At 40.3% G+C, this 19196-nt stretch overlaps 1 protein-coding gene and 1 pseudogene across 10 annotated transcripts in view; one reads left to right on the top strand and one right to left on the bottom strand.

The window, feature by feature from the left end:
• The first annotated feature begins 222 nt into the window (after positions 1 to 222).
• LOC112643479 (adenylate kinase isoenzyme 6-like) lies at positions 223 to 5891 on the top strand (annotated as a pseudogene).
• Positions 5892 to 10084: 4193 nt separating this feature from the next.
• Positions 10085 to 19196, bottom strand: part of PKIB (cAMP-dependent protein kinase inhibitor beta) — an 88962-nt gene continuing 79850 nt past the window's right edge. For 9 of the 10 annotated variants that reach the window (XM_049115094.1, XM_049115086.1, XM_049115091.1 and 6 more), the window contains 2 exons: positions 15469 to 15645; positions 10085 to 10842 (listed from right to left, as the gene is read on the bottom strand). In XM_049115094.1, the coding sequence (XP_048971051.1) occupies positions 10775 to 10842; positions 15469 to 15637 (237 nt within the window). In that variant the 5' untranslated portion in view covers positions 15638 to 15645 and the 3' untranslated portion in view covers positions 10085 to 10774. Of the gene's footprint in view, positions 10843 to 14607; positions 14704 to 15468; positions 15646 to 19196 lie in introns of those variants that run through there. The other variant, XM_049115081.1, reaches the window with a different exon arrangement.

Below are 19196 nucleotides of genomic sequence, written 5' to 3'. Positions count from 1 at the left end.
GAGAAGCAGACTCCCACTGAGCAGGGACCCTCCCCTCCCCCCAGGGGGGCTCGATCCCAGGAGATCATGACCTGAGCCAAAGTCAGATGCTCAACCAACTGAGCCACCCGGGTGCCCCTGTCAATGGGTGAGAGTCTTAAGAGGAGGAGCGGAATGTCCTTAGGGTTACAGGCCACACAGATGAGGTGGCTCCCTACTAAGTGTAACGTGGTGTTTCGGGATATGGGTAACTCAGACGTGTGTCAATGGACAGCTGCCAATTTCCACATCGTGAAGAAACAGTGAAGGGAAAGTGAGGGTAGCTTTAGAAAGGCACTCAATTTAATTAAGTGAAAGTTTTGGGTAGCATTACTTGTTATGGAAACTCTGATCATTTCTTCAATTAATACTGAGCATTTCCATTATCACTCATTTGTTGAATATACATCCGCCCTGCCTTGTCTTAGCTGGAAAACTGGACTAAGTAGCCAGAAAAAAGTTTAAAAACAATAAAAACCAAAATATGGACTTGTTTGCAAGCTAAGGGTATATATTCTGACCACTGCTGACAGCCAGTTTTATTTCTCAAAGTATCTCCTAAAGGGAGCGTGGACGTTAGAAACTATCAGAGTTAGGTAAGATTTAGAGGACTTCAAAATAATGTCATTCTACGTCGAAGAAAGCCAAAGTTCCAAGAAATGAAGAATGTTTATATTTGCAGAGAACCTGTCAATGAACAAGCACCTCCCTTTCTTTCCGTTTTGGATTTCCTGGTGATGGAACCATCCAGCCTTGTGGTCCTCACTTCCTCCTAGTAGGTAACTACGAAGCTAGCTCCTTGAGTCTACAGCCTTCAATGGAACCACCTCCCCCGGAGCCCAACAGACCCTCCCAGGGTCTCCTGACCAACTACCCAAACATCCACTGCTGCAGGGGAGCGGTGTTCTCACCGGCAGAGTGGGACCATTCACTTTGCCAATTACCGGTAGGGAGACAAAGGTGGGGAGGAGACCCAAGCCATCTCGGCTGTGGGGGGGAAGGGAAGACTGCTAGGGAGATGGCGTGCATTGAGGGCAGGCTGGAGGTGGCAAGAAGGGAGGCTTCTGGGCAGCCCGGGTGGCTCAGCGGTTTAGTGCCGCCTTCGGCCAGGGTGTGATCCTGGAGACCCAGGATCGAGTCCTGCGTCAGCTCCCTGCAGGGAGTGTGCTCCATGCCTGTGTCTCTGCCTCTCTTTCTCTCGTGAATAAATAAATAAATAAATCTTTAAACAAAAAAAAAAAAAAGAAAGGAAGGAAGGAAGGAAGGAAGGAAGGAAGGAAGGAAGGAAGGAAGGAAGGAAGGAAGGAGGCTTCTAAAGTTGCCCCAGAGCCTTGGTGCTAAAGCAGCTCTATCTCAGCACATAATGCTCAGCAGAGGAAATGAGTGTTTCTTGTTCTCCTTCTTGAGGATCAGAGCTCTGGAACACCCCAGCCGTGACAAGAAACTCATCCCCACGCCTCGACCAAAGCCACCAGAGAGAGGCAACATGACTGGGGGTCAGCCTGGAGGTGGTGGCTTGGATGGAACTACGAGAATCTGAGGGGAAAGGAGCTCAGAGCTCAGTTCTGCTGGGTATTCTTTAAACAGACTTTGCTTTGAAATCTTGCCTTTATAAGCACAATCATTATCCTAAACATTTTATGGGCCGGTGCCTCCATTTCTTCAGTTGTGAAATGGGGACAATAAAGCCCACATCAGGGTTATGAGAATTAAGACAGTGGGTGTGGGTAAAGCACTTAGCAAAGTACCTGGTGTGTAGTAAACACCGGGTGTGCTCTCCTTCGAGAAGATGATATAAGTGGTTAGGAGCACAGATTCTGTATTCGACCTGCTTTGGTTTGAGACTTGGCTTTGCCATTTTTGAGCGTGACCTTGAGCAAGGTCTTCTCTGGCCTGTTTTTTCATATGTTGTGCTGTTAAGAGAATTAAGTACACACACACACACACACACACACACACACACAGAAAGCCCTGGCAACAGTCTTTAATGTACATTAAGTGTTAACTGTTAATGCCTATTAAGCATTACCTCCTTTCCCCTCCCCACTCACCCACATGTGGCCTGTCGCTGAATCTGGAACTTGTGTCCAGTGACAACACTCCAGAGGTATCAAGAAGCCGTGCCCAGGGCCTCTTACTCCCAGCAGGGGCCTCGCCAAGACGACTTGGCCAGCGTCCCCTTTGTGCAGCCAACTTTCCCACACAACGTGCAAGGAAAGTTATGGGAAAAGGTTTCCCTGTTTCCCTTCCTGCCCTTGGGAGACCAGGAATAATCCCTTAGTTAACCCACATTCTCTTTTCATGAGACCCATCTTTCTCCCAAGTGAAGGAGAAACTCTGAGGTGATAGAAGTTATTCTTAATTAAATCAAGAATAAAGCCACATATTCATATGCCATTTACTTGGGCTCGAGCTGCCAGGGGCTTTTCAAAGTCTCAAAGTCACGACTGAAAATAGTACTTTCAACTTTAAACACATGAAAGGCCAATGCTGAGTCTAAGATTGTGGATAATTCAGAACTGTTTTAACCTGATTTTATGAGTAAGACATTTGTGCACGACCATCTTAAATTAAAAAGAAAGAAAGAAAGAAAGAAAGAAAGAAAGAAAGAAAGAAAGAAAGAAAGAAGAAAGAAAATATCCAGTCGACCCTGTTGTACAGGAAAAAGAACTCTTTGTTGCATGGAAGAAAAAGTTGTAGCCTTATTTCTAAGAAGAGCATTTTTCAGATGTATTAGAGCACCCTCTTTTGGTACCTACGAACATAGGGTATCCCAAAATTCAATAGCCAGAGACTAGCAGCACATTTTCTCAGCCCATGATTTCCTTTCAAAAACTGTCTCAGAAAAATCGTGTTTGAAATACTCTATTTTTTGTTTGTTGCTGCTGTTGTTGTTTTATTTGTTTTTGCAATAATCCTGAACAACACATGTAACAGAATTGGTAAAACCAAACAAACCAAAACAAAACAGATTGGAAACTTTAGGAAAACGAAATTAAATTCGACAAGCCTGTAAGAACAGTAAGAAATGTGGTGCCAGCACCACCTAGTGTCGACGCTGAGTAATTCTTACGTATGAAAAAAATAATAATTTACCCAAAGGAATATAATTTAGGTTAAAGTTAGGTCAACATTCTGCAAGCAAATCACATTGATTGACATCTCCCTCCTTTTTTTCCACAATCTTTATATTATCAAATAAGAGAAATATTTTAAAAGTAAATTTTCTCCACTAATAGAAATCCAATTCAGATGAAAATTTCATGATAAAACTGGAATATTTGGATGTCTAATAAACATATATCTAGAGCACCATGAGATCCTTCAAAGAGCTATCAAAGTAAACTTCGTACACCCTAAGGTGGGGCAGGACTTTTTTTTTTTTTTTTTTTTTTGTAATTTCTTGCTCCAAGAATGGTTCCCTGAAGGCTCTGTGGTGACCTTCACCTAACCTTCAGGGGCTTCTCTGCCATCAGTACTGCCAAATATTATTCAAGGCCTGAAATAGATCTACATAGAACGAAGGAGATCCTTTCATTTGCCTGTGTGGCTCTACCTTTAAGAGATTTATGTTAGTTCCTGACAGATTATTTTTGTGATTCCCACAGATTATCAACGTGCCCTTTCCAGTCATAGGCAGCCTCAGGACAGCTGTGAAATGAGTCAAATTTGGGTGTGGTCCCTTCTCTTCTTTTCCGTTCAGCCTGTATGCCTTTGCTTCATTTCCAGGCTACTTCCGTCCACCCAAAAGAGCCACAAGCTTCTCACCAATTTCCGTCCCTAAGAGTCTTGCAAATTAATGCAAATTAAACAGCAACTGCACTTGCCATGGTGGCGCAGCGGTTTGGCGCCTGCCTTTGGCCTAGGGCGCGATCCTGGAGACCAAGGATCGATTCCCACGTCGGGCTCCCGGTGCATGGAGCCTGCTTCTCTCTGCCTGTGTCTCTGCCTCTCTTTCTCTCTCTGTGACTATCATAAATAAATAAAAATTTAAAAAAAATATATTTATAAAAAAATAAAAAAAAAACAAAATCTTTTCTGGAATAAATAAGGTAAAATTTAAATGAATGAATGAATGAATAAATGCCAAACAAACAAAACTCCTTGGACTCAGACATAAACGCCTCAGGATGGTTAATGTGCTAATCTGCCTATATTCAACTATTCAAATTTTTTTAGGAATCCTGAGTGGAAATCAGATAAACTTATTAAGACTCAAACCAGCAAAGATGGTTTGAACAGAGGGCCTTTCTGTGCCAGAGAGGCAGGATACATCCTGGCTCTGAGGGCCTCATCCCAGGTCACTGTTGTCACTTTCTATTTTGTGTGAATTCCCAAAGGCACTTCCTGAATCCATTTCTTCATCTATAAAATGAGAAACATTAGCAACTATTTTGTATGAACATTATTCTGAAGCTTCAGAAGGATCTGCTATAGTACTTAGTAAGCACCACTCCAAGAATCGCTATATAATAGTAATAATTATTATTATTTGATATATATACATATTATTATCACTATTCCCAATGGGATGTGCTCAATAATAAGAAATCTGTCCTAGGATTTTAAAAGGGAGCAAAAACATCTTTCTAGCCTTTTGTTTGAGCCAATGCTTCCGTTTTTCCGTTTTTAAATAGCTTCAGATTTTTCAATAAGAATTGTCATCAATAATTCTGGATAAAAAGTGGAATCCAGGGGATCCCTGGGTGGCTCAGAGGTTTAGCACCTGCCTTTGGCCCAGGACATGATCCTGGAGTCCCGGGATCAAGTCCCACGTCAGGCTCCAGGGATGGAGCCTGCTTCTCCCTGTGCCTGTGTCTCTGTCTCTCTCTCTCTCTATGTCTATCATGAATAAATAAATAAAATCTTTTAAAAAAATGGAATCCATTCTGATTAATCAGTCCTGGTTTTAGCTAAAGAGGTGCTGCTCATGGAAAGAAAAGAGAGCAGAGGAATAGGAATATTTTGACAAAATAACATAGAAAAGAACAGACATTTACCTTAAAGTCTCTACCATTCTTTATGCTCAATTAATAATAATAATAGTAATTAATAATAACAACAGCTTTTTGGGGTTCTTGGAGGCAGCACGGTGAGGACCATGTTGCAAACATCCTGCTCACCAGTACATCCGGGGCTGGAAAAACCACACTAGGCAAAGAACTTGCATGAAGGATCAGGACTGAAATACATTAATGTGGGTGATGCAGCGTGAGAAGGGCAGTTATATGATGAAGGGCAGTTATATGAGGGCTCTGATGAAGAGCATGACTGCCCCATTTTAGATGAAGATAAAGTAGTTGATGAATTATTTGATGATTTCTTCCCTGAACTCGGGTTTTCATATAGTTTTTGTGCTGCAAGCAGATAACGGTGTGTTGTACAAAAGACTTGAAATAAAGGGTTATAATGAGAAGAAACTAAAAGACAATATTCGGTGTGAAATTTTTCAAATTCTTTATGAAGAAGCATTAGCATCCCACAAGGAAGAAATAGTACATCTGGGGTACCTGGGTGGCTCAGTGGTTGAGCGTCTACGGTCCTGGGAATGAGTACCACACATCGGGCTCCCTGCAGGGAGCCTGCTTCTCCCTCTGCCTGTGTCTCTGCCTCTCTCTGTGACTCTCATGAATAAGCAAATAAAATCTTAAAAAAAAAACAAACTAATACATCAGCTGTCCAGCAATAAACCAAATCTAGAGGATATTATCAATCAGATATTGAAGCGGTTTGAGCAGTGGATCAAGGATCATAGCTCTGACTTACAAGACTGGCCACTTCACAACCACTCTTGTTATATCCCTTCATATTATATAAATTGTCCAGTTATCAGTAAAACTTTTTTATTGAAACTGTGCTGTAGGATAGTCTAAAGGTTTACATTGGGGCTTATATTGTCTCTAGGAGAAAGCAAAACATTCTCAAGTATAGTCAATATACTATAATATCAATAATATTATATACTATTAAAGATTTAGAGGGGCACCTGGGTGGCTCAGTGGTTGAGTATCTGCCTTTGGCTCAGGTTTTGATCCCAGAGTCCTGGGATCAAGTCCCATGTCAGGCTCCCTACAGGGAGCCTGCTTCTCTCTCCGCCTGTGTCTCTGGCCCTCTCTGTGTGTCTCTCATGAATAAATAAATAAAATCTTAAATATATATATATTTAGAGTAAAAACTGCCATTTTAAATGCTTCAACTGCTAAAGAATCAATCAATCTGACCAAATGGGTGGCCATCTTCTAAGTTGATTACAGACGACAATGAAGGTGATCCTTTAAAATAAAACTTAAGACTAAAGATAAACATAAAAATAATGATAACAGCTTGTCTTTGTATCAGGCACTTTCCTTAGCACTTTCCTAGTGTTCATGCATATTCCCATAATTTGCCATTTTACACATTGGACGAAATTGAAGCACAGAGAGTAAACAACAAAGTCTTGACAGTAAATGGCAGAACTGTAATTTGAATCTGAAGTGTCAGGTTTCACGGATAAGGCAATAGGCTAGTGTGCTTTGGTAACTCTTCTCTTTCTCTCCTTCTCCCCCGCCCCCACTCTCTACCACCATCCTCTGCCCCAACTGGCCAAAGCCACCTAAGCTAGCAAAACCATTTCCTTTTGCAACTAAGATGTTTTTGCTCTGTAGTCACTCCCATTCTGAGACAGTTCCAACCTTTCCAGCCCAGATCACAAAAAGATCTCTTAGCACAGAAGGCTTTTTTGTTCTGTTTTCTCCTCTTTCATAGCCAACTTTCCAAATAACCACTTTGTAGCTTTATCATTCCCTCTTGTCCTGGTTTATCTGACAGTATTAATTAAGACTTTACAGCTATTGACTAAAGCAAGTGGCTTGTAAATAGACAATGACAAAAATAGGCTTGGAGACGTGCTTTAATGAGCCCCAGCTAGATAGTTTTGTTGACACCGTCTTTGACAAAACAGCAAAAGTTCTCCCAAAAGAGCTTGATTTTTTTTTTTTTTTTCAAAAAGTTGGTGGGCAAATTCAATTTTGTCTTTATAACTGACCTCTCATTCTCCTTCGTCTGGATTCCATCTCAGAAAAAAAATCCTTTCATTAGTAAATATTCAACAAGCTGGGTACCTTCTGTAATGCAAAATACTTATAAATATGTATATAATGGGACATGTATGTGTGCGTTGTGATGAATAAGTATTTAGGATGTACATTTGGAATGTGTGTTATAACCAGCAATAGTGAGGAAGGACATGGCTTCATTTCTTGTCTTCTAATTCTAAAGGAGAGAAAAATATCATATAATACTAGGACCAAAGAGTTGTTAATTTTTTTCTTCTACATTTTCATAGCATAGTCACTCATTTAAATACTCGAAATTCTGTTTTGTTGCAGTAACTGTCATAAAACATTAGTGAGGTGACTCATTGTTAAGGGATAATACTCATCACCTGTCAGGAGCTCATTAGCACATCTGAACTGGCACTAATGTGGTAATTACTATGAATCTTCAATTTCCATTATTATACTGTCTTCTCCCAGCACCAAGAACTGGGAATGTCTGTGAAAACACAGAGGAAGGCAGAAAATAGCCAAATTAACAAATCCAGCTGCCCAGCACCTCCACTACCAGAGAATAATGGCAAAAGCATCTGGAATAAAAGTGATGATGATGATAGCCGATATTTATTGAATAAATATTATTTACCAGGCATTCGTCAAGTGTTTTATATATACTGTGTCATTTATACTTCCACTCACCTTATAAGGTATGTACTATTCTCAATATCATTCTACAGCGGATAAAACTGAGACTTGGAAATAATGTAAATTGCCCAAGATCATGCAGCTGGTGAGTGCCAGAGCTAGAATGCAAACTCAAGTCATATGGATCCAAAACCCACATGCTTATAAAACTCAACACCCATAAACCAAATAATCCAATTTAAAAATGGGCAGAAGGCATGAATAGACATTTTTCCGAAGAAGACATACAAATGGCCAAGAGACATGAAAAGGTGCTCAACATCACAGATCACCAGGGGAATACAAATCAAAACTACAATATCACCTCACACTGGTCAGAATGGCTAAAATCAACAATACAAGAAGCAACAGGTGTTGGTGAGGATGTGGAGAAATGGGACCCCTCTTGCACTGGTGCGGCCAGCGGGAAATGCAAGCTGGTGCAGCCACCGAGGAAAACAGTGCGGTGGTTCCTCAAAAGTTAAAAATAGAACTACCCTATGATTCAGCAATTGCACTACTAGGTATTTACCCAAAGAATACAAAAATAATAATTCAAAGGGATACATGCACCCCAATGTTTATAGCAGCATTATGGTAAGAGCCCAAAGAAGATGTGCTATATTTATTATATATATATGTAATTATATAAAATTTATTTATATTTATATAAGTATATTTAATGTATAAAATGGAATAGTACTTAGCCATGAAAAGAATGAAATCTTACCATTTGCAATGACAAAGATGGAGCTACAGAGTATTATGCTAAGCAAAATAAACCAGAGAAAGACAAATACCATATTATTTCATTCATACGTGGAATTTAAGAAACAAAACAAATGAACAAGGGGGAAAAGAGAGAGGAAGGCAAAGCAAGAAACAGACTGTTAACTACAGAGAACGAACTGATGGTCACCAGAGGGGAGGTGGGTGGGGGACGGTTGAAATAGGGGATGGGGATTAAGGAGGGCATTTGTGAAGAGCACAGAGTATTGTATGGAAACGTTGAATCACTATATTGTTGAAACTAATACTACAGTATGTGTTAACTAACTGGAATTTAAACAAAACTTAAAAAAAAGAATGAGGGAAATGAACAACAATTATTTCAGAAAGTTAGCCTTTATAAATTTAAGAAAACAGGGGAACTCTGAGACTCAATCTGATGTTTGCCATCATGTTTTTATAATGAATACACAACGTGTAGAATTCATTCACACAGGCCAAAAAAAAGAAATTATTGTATAAATGCTAAACATTTGGACAATAAGAATGATCTGACAATCTGTAGGCAATAAAGTACTAATGCTTAATACAAAAAAAAAAAAAATCCTCGTGTTTAACAGCTTAACTCTACTCCAGGGTTTCTCAAGCTCAGCACTACCGACAGGCATCGCCAGATAATCCTTTGCGGTGAGGGCCTGCCCACCTGACTACAGGATGCTGGCCAGGTTAGCAGCATCCCTAGTCTCTGCCCACTAGATGCCAGTAGTGCTTTCTCTCCTCGGGCCCCACTCTAGTTATCAGTTAAATGTCTCTAGACGTTGCCAAATGTCTCTATGAGGCCAAATCGTCACTCTCTGTAATATCTTTTATTGAATATTAATTTAATTAATATTAATTCAGTGCTACATCTAAGATATTAATTTATATTCTTTTATTAAAAATTTTTGTATTGAGAAAACAATCAGGTGCTTTGAAATCTACCCTCCTTGGTGTATGCAAGATATTAAGTTAGACTTTGTCAATGAAATAGTAAGTAGGAGGTGATCCATACTGCAAAGTTTATTAACTTCCCCCTTTAAAATGTGTTGCCATTTTTCAGTTAGTATACTTTAGGAGATAAAATTAAGAAGACTTGTTTCAGCACCAAGTTTCTTGAACAGTGAAGAGTTTATTTGATTACCGTATACAGACATGGCCTAAGTCAACAATCAAATAAAATATAACTGCATGCGTATATATCTGAAAATGAAAATAAATTCATTTGTCCATTTTTTAGAAATTCAGAATTTTATTATTTTTCTAGATGTCTAATAAATCAAAATTTACTAAAACTTTGGTTTTGTTTTTGTTCCTTTTAAAATATATACTTAAATATATATTAAAGGCAAGTATTTTGCTATTTCTATCTATAACTTTCACTAAATATTTATGTGTTATGTTAACTACTTTAGGAAATATATAAAAATTAAGGTCTGCATTCCTGAGGAAATAGTTTTAGAAACAAATCACAATACACAAAAAGCCCTAAGAATAAGAAAAGACAGTATAAAAGAACCGGTAAAGTGTTTTGTGTAATTCATATTAAAGAAAAACATATGCACACACATACACCAAAGTTAAGGAAGACAGCTGAATTCATTTAATAGGCATGTTCCATATAAACAATTTGTCACAAATTTTGTGTTCTAAGAGTCCACATGAAAAAAATCACAGTATGCATAGACTAGAAGCAAAACGCATCAAGCAGAAACATACTAGAGATATTTAGGTTGTCAAACTTTTGCAATTTTTCCAAATCACTTTAGGGTGGTGGGAAAATGGTGCGTTTTTGGTTAAAAACAAATATTCTCTATGTCTTTCGGACTATTATTCCTTCTCATCAAAAAAACACTATGTCCTATAAATTCCATAAAGTTTTAAATGAATGGTGTTTGTTTTATATTTACCAAGTAATAATTTACCCATTACCATAAAAATGGAATTAAAAATACATCTGGCTAAGTAAATTCAAAAGAGAGAGCAGTGGATTTTGTTGGGTTTATAGATAATGATATGTATTTAAGTGACATACATTCTTAACCTTTTTTTGGGTGCAATCTGGAAATAATATGCCTTTTAATAACCTACATTGTACATCATGGATGCATTCCAAGTGAGTAGCTTCACAACAAAATTATCTAATATACACATGTTGCTTAGAATTGCAATGTTACCATAGTTACCACCAGATCAAACATCTCAGGGAAGCAGAGCCACTAAGTCTTTCAATGTACAGAAATTCAGTACTTTTGATAGTTTCCAAGCCTTCATTTTTCTTCTTTCTTTGGCTTTTCCAAGCAACTTTGTGCTGTTTCTTCATTTTTCTTTTTTACATCTAAAAAAATAAATACATAATTTCATCCACTTCTAGAATATAGTGAAATATATTTCATACTATAACTGGGATGAAACAGTTAGGATTTCTGTAATGTGCCCTGATCATTTTCTCCTTGAACCAGACACGCTTTGCCCTCAATCTAGACCTTACACAAAGAAAAGAAATATGGGTAGTTCTGGGAATCCACATGCCCCTAGTTACCTTACTCTCCTATTCTCCAGAATAGTTACATGCCAGGCAGTATCTTGAGGAGGTATTATTACAATTTCCACTTATATATTAGTCCATCAAGGCACAAATAGGTTAACTGACTTGCTCCAAGTCACAGAGCTAGGAAGTGATGGAGACACAATTTGGACCTTGCCAAGTGGTTCCACAGCCCATCCCCCTTAATGACCTCTCTATAGTACATCACTCTCTCTCCTACTTCTCACACTTCCTACCTCCTTTGCTCTTAGAAGATGATCTCACTTTCTATTTCACAGGAAAGAAAAAACAAAACAATTCAAGCCATCGGATAAAACTCCCTCAACTATCTGCCACCAGACCTCTAAAACCCCATGGTCTGTACGTATCCCTTCTACCCTCCCTCCTATGGCAATGGAAAAAGTGCTCCTTGGGACTGGCTACACAATTTATCGGAGCCCAGAGCAAAGTGAAAATGCAGCACCCCTTGTTCAAAGAACATGGAAAACTTCAAGACAGCAACAGTAGAGCATGACACCAAGTGCGAATCTCTTCTGAGCCCAGGGCCCTGTGCAACCACACTTGCCGCGCACCTTTGGAGCCGGTCCTGGTGCTGCTTAGACTCCCAGGTCTACTCTTTCATGATCGGGGATCCTATCTATTCCTGCCTCATCAGGAAGCTGACTCTGACAATCATCCTTCCCCTCTTTCACTGGACTTTCCCTTTCTCTTGACTCCTCACTTCCTCAAGTCACGATCAACTTCACACTAACAAAGGCCTTCTTTCAACCACAATTCTTCCACACACTGTCTTGTCTTTTATCCTTCAAAATGTATCATCTTCTGTGTCTCCCTTTTAAATGAAAATATTAAGTCTCTGCTGCTTCCCCAAAAGTGCTTACCGAAATCATCACTGGTATCTCTGAAGTTAAATCTCATGGACTCTATTCAGGTCTTCAACTTTCATTCAGAAAATATTTATTAAGCATGTATTATGTACCAAGCAGTGAAAAAAAAAAGAAATCCAGCCCTCAGAAGACTTCTGATAAGGGATATGGGAAACAAACAAAACAAGTAAAATGTGTGGCAAGTGAGGAGTCCTAAGTGCTATGGAGGAAATTTAAGAATAGGAGTTGTCAAGAGGTCTTGGGGTCTGGAGGTTGCGATTTTAGATAGGATTGGCTGCGGAGGAGGGGCATGCAAGTGAAGATCTGAGAAGGTGAGGGGTGAGCTATGCCGGTAGCATGGAGAGAGCAACCCAAACTGAGGGAACTGCAAGGTCAAAGGCATCAATGTGCAGGGAGTGGGAACCAGTATGGAGGAAAAAGAGCAGAGGGAGGAGTCAGAGAGGTACCAAGTGACCAGATCTTTTAAGTGAGAAATGGCAGCTATTTGGACAAATGTGAAAGTAGAGCTGACAATTTTTGCTGATAAATTAGACGTAAATTTGAATGATAAAATTAATGATATGTCTCTCATCCTTAGACAAGGATGATTCCAAGGTTTTGGCTCTAGCAACTAGAAGTGTGAAACTACCATTCCCCAAGATGGGGAACAGGCAGGAAGAGCAGGCATCAGGGAGAATGTCTGGAGTCTCTTTATTACCCCTAAGTTTGAGATTCCTGCTAGATAGCCAAGTCGAGAGGTCAAGTAGGCAGATGGATTTAGGAGTGTGAACTCAGAGGAGCTTCCAGCTAGAGATAACAAATCTGTGAGTAATCAGGAAGATGATATTATCCCAGTGAAATTGAATGATATCTCCAGAGGAGGGAACACTGATAGAGAAGATGCCAAAAGACTGAGTTCTGGTACCATCTAATTCATTAAGAGATAAGGGATATGAAAAAAAAAAAACACAACAGCAAACAAAACAAAACAAAACAAACAACAACAACAACAACAACAAAACCACAACAGCATAGGGAAGAAGAGCCAGTGAAGCAGGAAAAAAACCAGGAGAGTGGAGTGTCCAGGAAGCCTAGGGAAGAAGGGCACGATCCAACATGACAAAACTGCCAACCAAGAGATCACAGGTTGGAGACCAAGAATGGACCACTGATGTCATCAGGGACAATGTCATTTGTGATCTTGAAATAGAGGAGTGATGTGGTGAGGGTCAGGGAAAGAGACAAAGGATTTGGAGGCATGTCCATTCTCAGAGCTTTTTACTAGCTGCTCCTTCTGCAAAGACCACGCTTACCTCTGACCTTCCTGTGTCTGCTGCTTCCTTCAGTTGTGATTCAAAACACCCCATTGTCCTTCCGGTTTCAGTTAGGGCTGCCTAACTTCTCAGGCTAAAGCCACGCAGTAACTCTACCTTAACATCCTACTTAATTCTCTGCTAGAACCCATCACTTGTTTATAACCTACCCCTCGCACTGGAGATACAGGATCCATGACAAGACTTTACTATGCCGATGGGTTTTAGAATAGTGCTTAGCACTTGGTGGGCACTACATTGAATGATGGATCCAATACATAGTGACGGAGGGACTTAAGAAAAGGCCCTCTGTGACATTTACACCTGCCACCCTCTGTTGCTTCTTGCTGACATGCTATCGGGCATCATTATCCTCCCTATCGTGATTATTAATGTATAAGACATAGATTAAGGCAGATGATGAGCTAGGCCAATTCCAGACAGGTGAATTTCACTCAGGATGCAAGACATCTGAGATCCTAGAGTTCTTCCCACTTAAAATATTTATCAACGACAACAAAAACAGAAACCAAAGAGGACAGAGCTGAGGGAACTCACCTAATAACCACCAAATAATCCACCTAACAACCCCTTTGCCCTTCCCCCTAAAGGAATGGGACCTCGCTTGGAACAATCCTTTATTTTCTTTTGCTGGTAACTTTCCTGCCCCAGCCTCCTACTGATAAGAACTTTCCATCTTGCACAACTTCTCAGAGTTCCCCTCTATTTGCTGGATGGGAAGCCACATGATTCATGAATCCCTTAATAAAGTCAATTAAATCTTCAAATTTACTTAGTTACATTTTTATGCTGTAACAACATAAAACTAGTAACAACATTCTTTCATACAATGGTTTCTCTAGTGACCAAAACAAAGCGGCGAAGGCTACTAGGCTACTAAATCTCCTACCGTGTGTTTTTTCTCTTTTGTTTAACTAGGTAATGTCAACAAGCATCACGGTTTTGGGTGCGTGTTTGGGGTATATAAACTTTAATTAGGCCTGTTCATACGGATAAGTAACTTAGCTTCTCCATGTCACTGGTTGAGGATGGCCCCTCAGAAGTAGCACCGTGTTCTGCTAGCCACATTCCACTTTCAAACTGAAAAGGCCAAAACCATGACACACATTTTTAAAAAAATTTTCTTTCTTTCCCTTTTTCTATCTCATACTAGTTTGTGTGTATGTACGTACTTTTTTGCTATTACCTGTAGGGTCTCGCATAAGAAATGCAACGACCTCTGAGAAAAGGTGAGGTGTCTCTGGCTAAACAAAGACATACTTAAATCACAGGGATCATACCAGAAACACTTGTAACTGCCAGGCTACAAAAAATGTTCTAAAGGAAAGGACTAAGAGCCTTCTTCTGGTACCTACGTGAGTAGAGTAGATGTGCAGAAGCTGCTGGCTCACTCTGGCCTCATTGGCAGCAGGAATAAATTTCTACACCCATCCTAAAGTCCACCTTGACGTCTAAAATGGGGCACAAGGCACAGGTATTTTGGTGATGACTTGGAACTGAAGGTTTCTTTAATCCCCATGACTGTTTTTAAATAAAAAGGCTTCTTTAAAATTTAATTGAAATTAATTCTCTGTTAGAGAATTAATTAAAAGGATCATTATATTTATTTCCCGAAGACTATACTCTGGAAACTATATGAACTGTATGTAAGCAACGGGGAGAAAGACCCAAGATTTTCTTTCATTGATTTGACAGCTCCCCTTTTTCCTTAATTCAACTTTTTCCACTGAAGAACGGTCACCTTTTATACAAATACCTTAAAGTCCTCATCTTTAATTGATAATAACCTTCTTCTTAGATATGAGAAATAGAAGGGCTTATAGAATACTATAGTGAAGCACAAGCTTCCCAAGTGGTTGACTGATGGATGACAGGAGGAAAGCGATTTCATTTCTGAATGTTTCTAGATAAATTTCTAAGTTTATTGAGGGAAGGGATTATATTTGTTCACGTCTTCCTCCCAATCACTAGCACTATGCATGACTGCACATGCCCAGCCGCTACCTGAATGTCCAGCTTGCACACACACATCAAGAGAGATACTCTCTCAGAAAGCCTAAAAACTGTCCTTAGCCCTAAACAAAAGCTGAGAGATCTTAGTCAACATATAAGAAAAAAAAAAGAGCACTTATAACTAGTTGGAAGAGAGACTGTTCCAGAGGAAAGGACTGCTCAAGGAGAGAGGCCTGCTGGTTTGAGGACAGTTTGCGTGTTACCTTCCTTCACGGAGAGGGCCTCCAGGCTGAGGGGCAACTCTGAGGATCCGCCTGTCCCAGCCGAGCCCTGGATGTCTGGCACGGCGTTCCGGCGGCCCGTCCTGGCTGAGGACGCAAAATTGTTGACCACAGACTCCACATCAGTCATCTCGGATCTATCTGTCCTCATAGCAACATCTGCAAATAGAACGTGCATGTGAGGAAGAGGCTGAGCCTATTTTGAGGTAAATGCTCACAGTGGTGCTGAAAGGCATGGCCAGACCAAAGCCACAACAGGCTTGAGAATCCAATCACGGATCACACCCTGCACCTTTGTCTACTGTTAGGGTCCCGAAGCTTCCATTAGCACATTCCCACACTCCCTGAATACAGCAGGAAGGGCTCAGTGTGAGCCAGCTTGCTATAAATAACCCCTGAGCCGAATAAGCCACTTGGATGCTTTAGGGTGCAGTAATCTCTTGTCTTTTGTTCTATTTCTCTGTGGATGGATCCACCAAACTGGGGCTTGGAAGGAAATGAAAACGGACTTATTTGGCCACTCCTGTAGAGGCCCTGCCTGCCGGAATCGTCTGTGGTGCCCGTTCAGGCTGAAACCAAATCACTGTAACTTGTAAGCCCCAAAGAAACACACTGGGCTCCTACCCTTTAGAAATAAGAAATTCAACTTTATCCCAAAGGCGTTTTCCCCCAGCGACAGCTGCGCATTTCCGTCAGACCTCATTTTCAACAGCCTCCTGTTCGTGTTTAGGAGAGTAGAAGCTGTTTTACCTTTTCTTGCCCTGAAGTGGACATGGTCATTACTAGTGCCTCCCAAGCCTCCTTCATCTTTCTAGTAATTGTCTCTGTGAAAGAATTCTCAGGAAATCATGTACCGTACAGGGAGGCCGAGAAGTAGCAGATACTGTTTATTCTAAAACGAACCCTCTTTCACATGAGGTTTTCTAAAGAATCTTCCCTAAGAAGCCAACGCTGAATAGTATCTCCAAAGCAGCAGCAGTGGCAGCGGCAAGCATTTATTGAGAACCTATTAAGTCCAAGGCTCTCAGCTGGGTACTCAAAGTACAAAGGAATAATATAGTCTCCATTTGGGGGGCACGTGTACTCTCAAAGGGGAGAAAGAAGGTATACACATGAGGACAGGCAACATCATACCACAGAATGTGCTGAGTCTCAGCCAAGGAATGGAGAGACCATCACCTGTGGTGCTTGCGGGCAGAGATAGGGGAGTCTTGACCTACACAAAGCAAAGCAAGCTTTTCCCTGTAGTTGGATGGGAGCCCTTTCCAATGGGTGAACTTTGAATCAGGAAATTCTAAAAAATAAAGTGAAATAGTCACAAAACACAGAGCGTTTCACATTCGAAACACAAGTCCTTTGGTTCAGAGGACCCAAGAAACACACACTGAACGTAGTGTGGGCTTCGGGAGTCCAGGAATAGGCCTGGCTGGGGCCAAAACAGGCTCATCTTTGCAGGAATCGTGGAAAATTTGAGAACAATGCGAGCTTTTCGGGCACAGTCCTGGAATCCATTAGACTTCCAGCTGTTTAGTATTTGCCAACCATCTGGCATTGACAGCACAGAGTAAAGAGCGCTGGGCTGTTAGTCAAAGGGAGCTTCACTCCATTACAGGCTTGCAAGTGATACTGGCTAATTCACTTAATTTCTCTGCGTCTCGTTCCTCCCCTGTACAATGGGTATAAAGATATTATCCTGACTCCCAGTATTCTTGTGAAGAACTAATGAGATAAAGGATGTAGAAACTCTTCATAACCCTGAAACCATGTTTGGTTACTGGCATCATTGTTCACATCTCACAAGGTTTTATTTGCTCCACCGCCCTTCTGTGTATCCCTGTAACCCTCCCAAGCATCTTCCTACTGAAAGACCTCTTGAGTTTCCTAAGAGGGAATATCAGATTTATTCAATACAACATGAACATTTTCGTATCTATTATCTCATTTTACACCTCCCAATAATCTTACAAGGTAGTAAGGAATAACTCTCACTACATGGACGTGGAAACCGGGGCTCGGGGAGGTTAAATAATTTATCTAAAGTCACCCAGCTGCTAATGTGGCACAGGCATGCAAATCCAGTTTCAGTTTACTCTTAAGGCAAGATGGCAGGTTTTACCGCAAAATTATTTTTCCAAATCCCTGCGATATGTATAGACAGACATACAACAGCTACTTTTGATTCAGCCCTTCGTTACTTTTTACCTCGGGAAAATCACATATGTACATATGTGTGTGTGTGTGTGTTTGAGGGAGAGAGGGAGGGAGAGATTCCCTATCTTTTCATGGGTGTCCCTTTCTGGCTGGAATGTTTGGTTATCTAGTGAGCCCCCCACCTCCCCGTGATACATGAACGTCAATTAGAGATCTCTTCTCTACAGCTTGTGAGAAGCACCTGACACCAAGATAGAAAAAGACCCCATTTTCAGGTTTCCACTCTGTCCTCAGCGAATTAACAGCACACGAGATGCCACAGCCATGATCAAGTGCTTATTTCTCTGGAGCATTTCCCTGTGTCACACAAATAAGTTTACTATGCTAAGATTGGAGGTCCAGTTCTATGAATACCTTGGTTATCACCGGCCTGATGGTCCACAATCTTAAAGTTGAAGATAATGATACATATAAAAATGCTAAGATACACTATTTAAAATACTTCAGTGCTATATGTCTTAGGTTAAACAGAGTAAACTTTTTTAGTAAGACAGTCTATGTTAAAGAAGTATTGAATTAGAATTTGTATATTGAAAGGGAACTTCCAAAAGGTGGCCTATAGAGTAGGCCATCAACAAGGAAGAAGAAATTCTGGTCCCCAAGTTTATTTCAAGGTCTCTTTGCTGTTGGCTGCTATTTTGGAAGTTCTGCTTCTGCCTTTACATGAGTATTTCAAAGTTATATTCATTAACTACCATTTTAAGATCAGAAACACAACTAGATGTGCAGGAGGACGAGCAACAACAGGCTGCTTTACTTGGGAGCTTGGTCATTTCCAAGCCCTCTCTCTTCCCAGGACCATCTTCCTTTCAGAGCCTGTACCAACACCGGCGCTGAGTGACCAGGGTGCCAGGGTCCCCCACAAGAGATGGGTCATACAGGGCTGTGAGGAGAGGGAACTTTCTACAGTGAAACGTCATCTTGTCTTCCTGACGGAAGGTGTTGGTGACTTAGAGACCACTGGTTGGCAGGAACATTTGAATCCACAGGGTGATTCGCAAATGGGTTCTTTTAATTCTCTGGCAAGGAGATCTACTGTAGCATTGGAAATAATCTGAAAGCCCATAAGGGAAGACTGGCTGAATAAACTATATATATAATATTATGGAACATTATACCACTATTATAAGGAATGTGCTAAATCCAGTTAGATCTACCTACAGAGATGTTCATGACAAATTGTAAAATGAAGCAAATTTCGAAAGTAATATTTACAGTGTGGGGGAGGAAAATAATGCATACAATATTATTTCAACTTTGTAAAAAAGATAAAAAACCCTAGTTGAAAAATGTAAGGACCAGGAGAAAGAATATTAGCCGTTTTGGGGTACTTGCTTTCTATGCTAACTTGTAATGACAAGCATGCATGATCATTGTAATTTAAAAGAAATGAAACACATTCGCCTGGCAAAAATATGAATACACAGATTTTCTAGCACAGAAAGTTCCTAAAAGTCACATTTTGACAATTTAACCAAAAATAGTGTATCTTTAAGTGT

This window comes from Canis lupus, chromosome 1 (assembly GCF_003254725.2).
Source record: "Canis lupus dingo isolate Sandy chromosome 1, ASM325472v2, whole genome shotgun sequence".
NCBI classification, from domain to species: domain Eukaryota; kingdom Metazoa; phylum Chordata; class Mammalia; order Carnivora; family Canidae; genus Canis; species Canis lupus.
The sequence above is the reverse complement of the archived record's forward strand: the minus strand, read 5'-3'. Positions and strand labels throughout refer to the sequence as shown.